Raw genomic sequence first — 12,096 nt, 5'->3', positions numbered from 1 at the left:
AAATGAAATGTTTACGAGTGTGGCAGCTGGCGCTCTTGATGGCGTGGCCGTCTCGTCCTCTCATGGAGAACCACTGGTGCTCTCAGAGTCAGAAGAAATAGTCGTCAAGCGTCCCTCTCCATGCACAATAGATTCCGCTTAAATCATTCATGTGCAGCAATGAGGACCTGCTTTAATATTCCCAAATCTTAAAGCTTTTACACATCACCTGGATCTTATTTTCAATCTTTGTTTCACTTCATTTAAATAAAAGAATACTCATACCTACTCATACTTAATGTGTGATAAACATGGCAACAGAAAAGACAATTATCTATTCGGTGTACTATACCCTTCTGTTTAATTAATATGGTGTGAGAGGAGATAAAAACTACATTATCTTGCAAAATTACAATAATGATACGTAAATTAATGAAATGTAAATGAATGCTTCTGCAGTAGTGATACATGTGTGATAATGATGTGTATTTTATATTTACAGCTATTTGCTTTTATTTGCTTTCTTTGTTTTTGACCTATGCAAAGCATGTTTCAGCATTGTTAAAAGCTTAACATTAATGAAATATCGTATTACTACTACTGCTACCACTATTACAACCACAAATGATAATATAATATAATATGGTATGATATAATATAATAATTATATGAAAAAAATGTTTAGTTGTGTTCAAATATACATACATATCTTCTTTCTTTTTTGTACTACTTTAGCTAGCATATCAGAGAATACAATTTGTACCAAAAATAAATAAATAAATAATTATAATAATAATCAACTATTGTTTAATATGAAATACCTCCCATGATAAAACACCACCGCGTGTATGTCTCTGGCTCATGCTGTATTTGATTGACTCGAGAGGTGGCGATGAACGCCATCTCCCAGGGTGCACCGCGACAGGGCTCCTCGCCTCCCATTGGCCGGGCTGTCGGAGCGGCGGAGGCACACATGAGGCGGCGGTGAGATGTCGGCGGAGGAGCAGCAGCAGCTGAGATGAGGCGCACTCGCAGAGCGGCTCACACCGCAGCTCCGTGCGGCTCCGAAGAGGCTCCGCGCCGCCACCGCTGAGAGGCTGCTCCGGCTGAATGAAGGGCTCCGTCCATGCGGAGGCTAGCGCTCTTTCTGCTGCCCTGTGCTGTCGCCGTCCTGGTGCACTTGTGGTTGGCACAACGACCCTCCTCCGCGCCGCTGGACAACAACACACTCTCGGGTACTTTGTTTCTCCCACCGCCGGTGTTCACCCTCCGCGAGAAGCCGCGCAACTTTTCCACAGCCGGGCGGCTAACTTTGCTTTCACCGCCCCGCTGTGTCCGCTGCGCGTGTTAGTTTGTGCGGGAACAGGTAGTTGAGGCTTGTGTGTGTGTGTTCGTTTACATGTGTATGTGTGTTTTGGTGTGATTATAACAGTTCAGAAACGTTGGGCGTTGCTGGGACAGTCTAATGTCTGGAAACACGGGCTGAAGCGAGCTGACCATCTACGGAGGATTATCACATATTATCCGAGGAATATATACTTTAACCACCATTTGATGCATGGAGACATTTATTTCCATCATGTGAATTATGGGATGCATCACAGTCGGTGCAAAGTAAATCTGAGAGGAGAGTGCTGTCAGAATCAGGGCTCGGGGACACACATCAAGATTTTTATTTTATTAATGATCTCTGGTTGATGCCTCATCATTGTCACCCACTGTAGGTTGCTGGTCATATTTCACCCCAGCATCACTGTTGGCTGCTTCCTGTTGTTTGTGGGAAGTTTTCTCTCAGAGAACATGAATATTTCAGGATGTATTTTTCCTTCTTTACAGATGAAGCCTTACCTTACTATGAAGTTCTGGTGGGAGTGCTGTCAGCGAGACACCATTATGAACTGCGACAAGCGATAAGGGAGACGTGGCTGGGCTACATCCGGCATCACCCCCACTTCCAGCACAGGTCTGTAGGCTGGATCTCCAACTTCACTTCTGTTTCCCTTTTCTCTTTCTGTCTTTGCTTCTCCCAGGTCAGATTCACACAGGGGGAATAAACCCTGCAGCCGCCAACAAATAAGCGACCGCCCCATCAATCCTTTGTTGCCTCACCTGACTAGTGCCCAACACCGTCCTCTCTGTCATTCTTCCTTTTGGTCCATTTCCTTTTCATTCAGTGATCGAAGCACAGATAAGGTGCGATGGCCTTTAAGCAACCCCCCTGTAACCATGGCAACGGAGGGTGGATAGATGGACAAGCTTTTGATATCTTGTTGCCTAATATCGTGCACACAAAAAAACAGGTGACTGCAACAACGTGGTGGGTTTTGTGCTTTGTTTTTCAGAGTGGGGGTGAAATTTATCGTGGGCAAACATGGGTGTCCCATTCCAGAGGAGGACAGAGAGGATCCGTACTCCTGCTCCATCCTGAACTTCACCGAGCCAGGTACCCAAAAAAATAACATACCTTTAATTGGTGGAGATCTGCAGCTAAAATACAGAGAGAAATTCTATGTGCAATCTGTTGCTTGCATCTGCAATTGTTGAGCTGAGGCAGAAAAGCCTTGGAGATGAGCTGAAAGAATTAAAAGAATGCTTCTTTAGAAAAGAAGTAAAACACCTTTGTTCACGTTCCCCCAGAGCTCAAGGACACCCTTCTTTTCCTTTCCTCACCCAAGGCCAAAGCAGAAATGTCTGACAGTCGACGCAGCTGACTTGAACAGCAAACTAAAGCTCGAAGAGTGAAGCTGTATGAAGCACTGACAGTATATATAATAATTGAAGAGACTCACTGTCAGATAGAATGTCTGCAGTGAATTATCGTGTCTCTCACGTTCATAGAGCTGGTCCAATTCAGATATTTCACTACTTGTTTCCCTGAGCAGTCTTTCACTGTCTGCTGCTTTCACGTATAAAAGAACAAAATTTCTGCTCTTCAGAATAGGCAACGGTCTTTAGGGTCATGGTGATGTTTTATTTTTTTCCAGCCCCTTTTTCTGCTCTCTGGCGTGTAAATGGTTTTAAGTGTTGACGTGATTTGCTTGAGAATGGGAGGTGGAGGGGCGGGAGCTTTGGTGCGAGGTGCTCGCTGTGATTGGAAGAGGAAGAGGGGAAGAAAGCCACTGTTGCTTTTTAACACAGTTGGTTACCTGACGCACGCGCCTGAGCAGACATATGATTGTTGCTGAAATATCTTTCTTTCCGCTGCCTTCATCAAAGGGATCTCTTTTGGGGGATCTGGGCTTAAAATAAGGTGAATGCTAATTAGCATCTTAGACTCTGTTATAGTGATCTGCTCCCAACATAAGTGAAAGAGTCAAACTCCCCACAAATGAAGCCAAAGAGTCTCTATTTCCCCCTGGTGGCTGGCTGCAGTATAGGTGCAGTATATGGATGGGACATGAGCCAAACTAGTCGAATAAATATTTTCTGAAAGATGGTTTCTGTCATTTTAGGTAGTTCTTATAATGCTGATGCATGTCATTCTCTGTAAGTTTGGGTTGAAAGAAGTAATGTGTAAAAAGTATTTATTAAAATGTCTAAAAGAAATTAGACCTATGTTATGCATTTGTTTACTTGTGTGTAATTGTTCAATTTTGTCAATTTTGTAACATCGTTCAACCCCCCCCCCCCCAAAAAAAATCCAGTTTATTAAAGGTCATCTTGGTCGCTTTTTAATAGCATATCGTAATATCTGCTTTTGTCGTGGTTTTTCCCGTCTCTGCTATAACAAACAACGCATGACAATGGAAAACCACACTGTTAGCCAGTTATCCAGTCTGCGTTTTTTTCCTTCCACTGTTTGTGTTGTTCACAAATTACTCATCGCCGTTTGCTGTGGAGCATGAATATAACTTAAATGAACATAATTTGTGCCTGAGTCCTGTCAGGTAGATTTTCATCTGCAGTGGTGGTGAAGACAACAACTCCCATGATCCCACACTGCCTCTTGTTGTCATCAAATTAGGTCTCTTGTTATTGTTGTGATTGAGAGACCCAGATCGGCCAAAGATACATGTTGTACGTTTTACAAGTTATTTGATGTTATAAAAACTGGTGAAACATCCTGATTGACAGCTGAGACTGACAGTGGCGCCTTGCTACTCAGGCTCTATATATATATATATATATATATACAGTATTATATATAGATATAGGGATATTCTGGCTTCATTTCTGGATAGTGGGAGCAAGTAGATATGTGTTGTCCATCTTTATATACAGTCTGTGACTGTGACTATCGTACTAACAATTTCCTTTTTTGTAGCAAAAATGCAAAAAAAATCCCTGTTTCCACCATCTCATGGTGATATTTGCAGTTTTTCTACCCCTCTTGTAATACATTGAATTTATGTGATTAATGGACTGTTGCAAAATAAGCTATTTAAAGACTTAATCTTGGAATCTACGGAATTAAATGTTTCTGTATTTCTGATATTTTATTGACCAACAAAATAAAGGGATAATATGAAATGTAATTGATGTAGAATACTAAAGAGCATTATTTTTTTTGTTGATGATTTATTGATTTTCTTTCTAAATAAACCTACTGAAGGGAGCCAAGAGAAGCACTGTTTTTATTTGCTTTGGCAAGTTTGCACAAACAAAGCATTTGTATTGAGTCAGCACAGGAATATTAAATATATCTTCACACACTGGGAAAATTCTGCAGCTGCATTTAACTCTGTCAGTGTGAGAAACATTTTCTTTGATGAACGGCCGCTCTTTCTTTGACCGTGATTGGTTGCCTCTAACTGTCTTTTATTTTGGAGCAGGCAGTAGAAGTTGTGTCGAACATATATAAAGTAAAAGCCTGCTTTTAACAGCTTTGATCTTTTCATTGATCTCCTGGGTAATAAACTGCTCTTTTGTAATTAAGAAATCACACTCACGAGCAGATGCTCGCTTTAAAGACAACCATCCCAAGAAGCAGCTCCTCAAAGTGCTGATGGTGTTGCTTTACCTTCTTCTCTGAACATGCTCCCTCTCTGCGGTCCTCATCACTGAAAAGAGACGGTCAGCATGTTAGGATCCTAATAAATTCCACCTGTGCTCGTGCAGTGACTGTCTGCCCTCCCTCCCGTACCAGTCACAGGACAGGATGCTGAGATCGAGATCGTGACCGTGGCAGACCCCTCCGTGCTCGCCCCGTCCGACGTGTCGGCCATTGCCCTGGATTTCAAGGTTCTGCACCCGGTGGTGATCACCAGGTTGGGGCTGTTTCCCAGAGGGACCGAGCCTGAGCTTCAGAGCAACATAACGGTGAAGCTTCTCCAGCTGGACCAGGAGGTAACAGGGCCTGGACCTTTAAGCATAATGTATCTGTTATGCTGTTTTTCTGTGGAGCCTGTTGGATACACAGCCTGAGGGCAACTGTTTCTGCTGCTACTGTTTACTGCCAATGAAATTATAGTCTGTAGTGTGGTATTCATGCAAATTTACACTGAGGCAAAAAAAAAACTAAATGTTGTTTGAGAATTCTTTATGTATAACAACTTTTTTGCAGGAGGCTGTTGTTACTGCTCGCTTCAGTGCCATCAGCACAGGGACCATGGTGAACGGAGTTTGGTACAAACCGGTGGAGCAGTTCATCTTGCCTAAGGTCAGTTTCACATACACTTTTCATGACTGTAGAGACACTGGGCTTCATTCACCCATACCCTCTTAAGAATTTTTTCTCAATTTGTTCTTAGTTCACGGGATTGTTCACCCAAAAATGAAAAATAACTTTTATCTACTCACCACTATGCCGATGGAGGGGTGGGTGAAGTGTCCACAAAACATTTTTGGAGTTTCAGGGCTAAACAGCGTTGCATTAACTAGGAAGAGGATAACAGCGGACATTTAGACTAAAACCATGGTGTAAATGACGCCGTTTCAAGTCTGTGCATCTGTGTTCTTATATTGATGAATGCCATGTCTTTGTAAGTTGAACGTGCGAGCCAGTATTTCCTAATTAGCATAGGTAAACGCCCCACCAATGCCCATAAAAGGGCATGGGACTTCAGTGATGTGTGCACACCGTACAGTCTATGTTCAAAATCACAGAAACTGAAAAGATCATTTAAGAGCTGCTAGGAATGAATGAACGAAAATCTATAGAAGGTGCCGCACCTGACTCAAACCGTAAAGTTGTATTTTGTAGTTTCAGCAGTGGACATAAAATACCACAAAAAACGATACAGGGGATACAGTTACACGTTCAGTAAAAGCTTTATGGGAGAAAGTCGCATATTTGAAGTAAAAAATATATATTTTCAAACAAAGAAGAGAGAGGGGAAAGAAAAGGAAGTGGAATAACTGATTATTTTACACAAGCATAATTAAGTTGTCAAGTGTGCGTATGAGTGCTCTTCAGTGTGAGTAGATTCTGTTCTTGCATAAGAACAAATTCCAGATAAGAAAACATTGGTGAATGTCAGAATCTTCGTAAAAGCTGCACAAGTGGGCTTTAAGAATAAATTTCTTCTTAAGAACAGTTGGTGAATGAGGCCCAATGAGATCATGAGTGGAAGTCTAATAACCAACACCCTCCAAAGACAAGACATTCTTGAGCTGTTAAAATCTTATTTTCTGCAGGTTGTATTCAAAGCAGCAGTCCTTCCATAGAAAAGTTATTATACATATTACTATGTATAGTTTTTGTACTCCTAGGTAATTATAAGAAACAGAAATAAAATACATAATGCAATTTCAAACTCAGGTATAATGTAAGTTTTGTAACGTGAGACAAAACAACACCAGGCTACATGTGCAACAAATGAAATGACTGTTCTTCGCCCAGGGTTTTGAAGGGACGTTGGTTTGGGAGAGTCTGGACTCTTCTGGATTGACAACGGTCAACTCCTCCGTGCAGCTCAATGATGGAGGAGGCGTCCTCAAGATCTCCTCCGTACGTGTCCATGTGTCAAAAATAAATGTATAAAGAAAATATTATTTCAAGTTTTGAAGTTAATTATTTTTTTCTCTGCATTGCAGATCGCAGAAGGCATATTGCCTCATAGAAGCGCTCTTGGGTTCCCTGGTTTGGCGGGAGGGTTCACATTTACTATCTACGGTTTGTTCAGCAACAGAACTCATTCTGAACTTGTGAAACTACATGAAAACAGTTTGATCAAAATCACTCTGAGCCGACAGTTGTAAAGGATTCGCTCTTTAAAAATTCCTAAAATCATCGTTCACTCTGGCAGGTTATGAGATTAGCTCCTTTTCGCCTCAGGGCTCTTGCATAGGAACGTGTCAAATAGGAAATAACATGTTGTTTTTCCTCCCTGTTGTGTTACATTATTGATTTTACCTCCCGCTCATGTTTGCATTTGAGTTTATCCGAGAATGGATTTGTAGCCATTTTGGTGAAAAGAAGATTAAATTCCCCCCGTTCAATATCTCTGTAAACAGAACTAATGATCCGTTCTGTAAACTGTTATAATTTTATCACATTGTTTTGCCAGCCAGTGATTTATTATCCCTCAAAAGAGCCTGTCATCACCCCCCCCCCCCCCTCATGTTCCTCTCTGCACCCCCCACCACCACCTGTGTGTCAGATGGAGACGGTCTGTCGGGGCTCCTGCGGGGTCGCCCAGCCAGGATCGAGCAGCACGCCTCCAGGCTGAGGCAGGAGGACGCCACCTTGCAGCGGGAGAGCCTGAGGCACGGCGACATGGTTTTCGTGGACGTAGTTGACACCTACAGGAACGTGCCTTCCAAACTGCTTCAGTTCTATAAATGGTATGCCAAGTGCTAATGACTTGATTCTCTGTCTCCAAATTGCCCGCGCCCTCTGAGGAAATCAGCAACCTGAAATGAAAGTGTGTCGTCGCCTCGAAACATCCCGTTGTTAGAATCACAATTGCAGTCACTCAGGGTGAAAGTAGTTGTGAGTCATCATGTAGCAACACACTCCGAGCGGTCTTAATCTTCGATTCGGCAAGTGTTGTATTTAGTTGCAGGACCTCTTGCCCTTCACTCTCAGTGGTATTTGAAAATAAATCCACTCTGGGATATTGCAAAAGAAAATATCAGAGGTGAGCTTTAATTAAGGTTGCAAATTTCCTCTGTCAGGTCTGTAGGAAACGCTGACTTTAATCTGCTGCTGAAGACGGATGATGATTGTTACATCGACGTCGACTCAGTGTTAATGAAGATTGACCACAAGGGTCTCAAGCGCAGCAATTTCTGGTGGGGAAAGTAAGTACTATTTTGTGTCCTATCCTGTTGAAAGTGTTTTGATGTTTTGATTTTGCTTGTGATTCTAGTCCACTTGTGTTTGCAACTTAAATGTGTTTGCATGGACAAGTGTGAGTTGAAAAGGAGATGGGATATGATGATAATGTATCTACCATCCTGACCTAGTTTCAGGCAGAGCTGGGCAGTGGATCGTATTGGGAAGTGGCAGGAGCTGGAGTACGCTAGTCCGGCCTACCCGGCGTTCGCCTGCGGCTCAGGCTACGTGGTCTCTCGCGACCTAGTCCAGTGGCTCGCCAGTAACGCACAGAAGCTCAAGGCCTACCAGGTGGAGTAGCAAGCACCAAGCTCGACTGGGGAAATAATGGGCAGACAGTGATGAATATAATGTAAGCAATGTGTCCTGGATGTCTCGTTACAGGGAGAAGACGTGAGCATGGGGATATGGATGGCAGCCGTTGGACCACAGAAATATCAGGTGATAGAGGAATGATATCCAGATCTGTCTGCGCCGGTGAAGCATCATGAGTTGGTTTATTGACAACATTGTATTTACAAAAGATAACTTTAAGATAAGTTTGTCAGGGATCTACAGTAAAGTCCAGATCAATAAGACAGTCAAAGGTCAGGAAAAGGAGACATTAGAAACAATAGTTTTACTAACTTAATTTGCAACGATTTAGTCATGTGTGCTTCACTAGATCAAATTCAGCCATAGAATAATACGCACCAAAAATGTGAAATGATAAATAAGGGTTCCAGGCTTCCTTTTTCCAGTCATTTTAATTGTAGCCCTTAGTAAAGACTGCCTACATAAACTTCATTGTGTATTTAGTTTGAAATTGAACTCACTGTTAGTTAGAGGCTGTGCTCGTTTCATTTTTATGTGTTGAAAAGGTTTTCATTTTTTGTCCAAGTTCATACAAGGGACCTGCTGATAATGGATGACTTGTCTATGACTAGCAATAAGAGATAAGCCAACCTTATGTACAGTTAGTTTACCTGTAATTGAGAAACTTAATCATGAACCCGTCATCATTAAATAAGGAGGGATATACATTGGGTTCAATGTGTCAATACAACCATTTAATTATAAGACCGTTGAATAGTGAATATGATACAAGAAGGACTGGAAAGTGACATTACCATCATTTTCCTCTTAGCATTTCACTCTTTCACGTTGTGAACTGACAACCCTTCGGCTATTTGCTCAAAACTGTATAGTTCTCTACCCTTCTAGCATAGCTTCACCATCAGTATCACATATGACTGCTCATCATGTATGAACACGTGTCAACTAAAACCTCCACAGTCTTAGGTTTACCAGCGGAGGCTGTGAAAACACAGTAACTGTTCAACAGGATAGTTGTGTTCACTGGTTTAATTTTGGCAACATGTAGTTCAGCGAGAGTGAATCGACGGTGAATGCTCTCAATTTCAAGACCTGAACCAACGTATGACTAATAACCAGATCAGTGCGTCCTTGTTAACACAGTCACCCCTCTTGTGCTGTTGTCAGGACCCCAGCTGGCTGTGTGAGAAGGAGTGCTACCTGGACATGCTGTCGTCCCCCCAACACACAGCTGAGGAGCTGCACATCCTCTGGGACAGGAAGAGGGCCTGCGGAGACCCCTGCGGTTGTCCCTGGGGCCACTAAATCTGGCTTACACCACACGCACCATGTGGCACTGTGGGTAAAAATGCACTCAACACTGGTTGTCAGTTCATTTTCTGTGGTTTCCTTCAAACCCGACTGAAACGTTTCAGAGTTTTATCAATATTGTCACATGATTGAAACTAGATGTATATATTTTTTCAAATATGTGATTTTCTGTTGGAAAAATATCTTTAAAATGTTCCATTGCAGGTTCTTAGAGGGGAAATCTGGTATTTTTCAACCTGGGCCCTATGTTTCTATATGTGGGTCTGTAAATGAATGGTGCTTTGGAATCAGTCCAGTGGATCACGGCGGCAGTGGCCACAATCTAATCTTATGGGGAAACAATTGCCCACTTTCGCTCAACTAGAGGTCTCGCTGCAGCAGCTCGTTGTCCCTCCTCTGCTTGTTTCCTCTCTCTCTTCTCGTTCAACCTTCAATTTGTGGGAAGTCTTTGTTTGTATACTTTGTCTCAAACAAGTAGGGACGACCATCGGAGTCAAATGCTTCAGAAAAAGCAGAAAAAGAATCAGCCATAATAGTTTCTCTCAGTAAAACCCAACTCCTCTCTCCAACTCAAGTTTCTGCTTTAATCTTCCTGCAACAAGCCAAGTCTCCCGAGACTTGAGAGTAAGACTTCTCGTCGAGCTAGACGTTTGTGATGTTGCCAGACTCTTAGCAAAGACCCAGAATAACAACTTTAGCCCATTATTCGTGAATAAAATTAATTTTAAGTGGACATTTCATGGATTGTTGGAGTAGCCCAATAAGATTACATTGTAGTCACTGCCTTCATGTCGAGGCTGCTAGCGTAGGCAGTCCACTAGACCAATTCCTAAAGTGTCTGTAAGTACAATGGAAACCGCTTATAGTGATCAAGTTTGTCCCGATTTAGTTGGTGGTGCACAGCACGAATGATAGAGACACAGAGAGGAGCAGTAAATTACTGACAGAGCAGATAAAAACTGTAAAAAAATTGCTTTTTTTTAATGGTCCAAGCAGGTAAGAAAAGACCCCAAATGAACGCTGTAAGGGGATTACTTGATCATTATCACCAAATTATTTAAACAGCACCACTGTACCATTCATTCACACACCCACATTTAAAGACATAGGGCCCAGGTTGAAAAATACCTTTTTAATATTAACAAAATACCAACGTCATGAACCATTGGCAGCTTCAGAATGCATTAAAACACATTAAGCTGTAGCATACTGCCAGTATTTGTATCATGAACTCAATCATTCATTTTAAAAATGTCTTCAGTGGAACAGACAAAAGACTGTGATGGTTTAAAGATGTTTAAGTCATGTGTTATGTGACAGGGACCATGTGCAATACCAGGTCACCCTGTACAGAATCACTGCTGTGAGACTTGAGTACTTTGTAGTATGATTATTACTGGTGCTCTAATATTTGACGGACTCAAACCTTTGGGTCTAAAAAGGCATATTTGATGGTATTTTAAAGACAACTGCTTTACATTGCTGTATTTTGTAAATTATTGTCTTAGGCTTTTCATCCTCTTCACTATTTGTAGATTTATGATGAGCTTTCTCACAAACACACAGTTTGTACTGTAACTGTCATTGTGCAAATAGTGATGTGGCCTTACTGTGTTTGTTAGGCATCATACATTTGCAACACAAATTTTTTGAAACTTGACAAAGAGACTCGCTAGTTTCACCCTGGTTCTATAAAACCTTCCTCACAGGTAATAAAAAAACTCTCGAGAGATCTATTGTGTGTTTTTGTTGTTTATTTTGGGGACTGCTGCTGATTCCGTGTTGGGATCCATGATGGCTCTGAAGCTCTGTGTTAGCCGTCAGCCCTGTGTAGTCAACGCACAGTCAGTAGACAGACTTTGCTCAACTGTTAAAAAGAAGACGTGCATTCCTTCTTTTCTTAAAAAGGAATTTGAAATCACTCTTTCTGCTTTCTTAAGACAGCCAGTCGTCTCCCACTGCTGGAATGATGAAGAGGAAAACCCATGGAGCGCTTTAGCCCCAAATTGATCAGTAGCTTCAAATGAATCAATAGGACTGAACATGTGCACTCAGCAGACACTTTGAAAATGTTGACGAGAAGTAAATGTGGTGCGTTTTCCCTCTAAGCAGTTTGTGTGTTGAAGTATAATCATGTGATTGATGCAGAGTCACTAGAGTTAGATCACCTCGCAGTATATTTGAGTAAATAACGAAAGATGATGCTGAATATTTAACTAACGGAGGATATACGAGCAGCTGTTTATTTTACTGAGGCTCACCCTACCTGCCAT

General features: G+C 41.9%; 1 protein-coding gene across 1 annotated transcript; it reads left to right on the top strand.

The window, feature by feature from the left end:
- The first annotated feature begins 931 nt into the window (after positions 1 to 931).
- b3galnt2 (beta-1,3-N-acetylgalactosaminyltransferase 2) lies at positions 932 to 10,799 on the top strand. The gene is made up of 12 exons (XM_034609219.1): positions 932 to 1,214; positions 1,816 to 1,942; positions 2,322 to 2,422; positions 5,066 to 5,265; positions 5,483 to 5,578; positions 6,761 to 6,868; positions 6,955 to 7,033; positions 7,521 to 7,704; positions 8,038 to 8,163; positions 8,329 to 8,488; positions 8,582 to 8,638; positions 9,680 to 10,799. The coding sequence occupies exons 1-12, from the start codon at positions 1,106 to 1,108 to the stop codon at positions 9,815 to 9,817; spliced, it is 1,485 nt and encodes a 494-aa protein (XP_034465110.1). The 5' UTR covers positions 932 to 1,105; the 3' UTR covers positions 9,818 to 10,799.
- The last annotated feature ends 1,297 nt before the right edge of the window (positions 10,800 to 12,096 follow it).

The sequence above is a fragment of the Hippoglossus hippoglossus genome, chromosome 15 (assembly GCF_009819705.1).
Source record: "Hippoglossus hippoglossus isolate fHipHip1 chromosome 15, fHipHip1.pri, whole genome shotgun sequence".
NCBI lineage: Eukaryota > Metazoa > Chordata > Actinopteri > Pleuronectiformes > Pleuronectidae > Hippoglossus > Hippoglossus hippoglossus.
The sequence above is the reverse complement of the archived record's forward strand: the minus strand, read 5'-3'. Positions and strand labels throughout refer to the sequence as shown.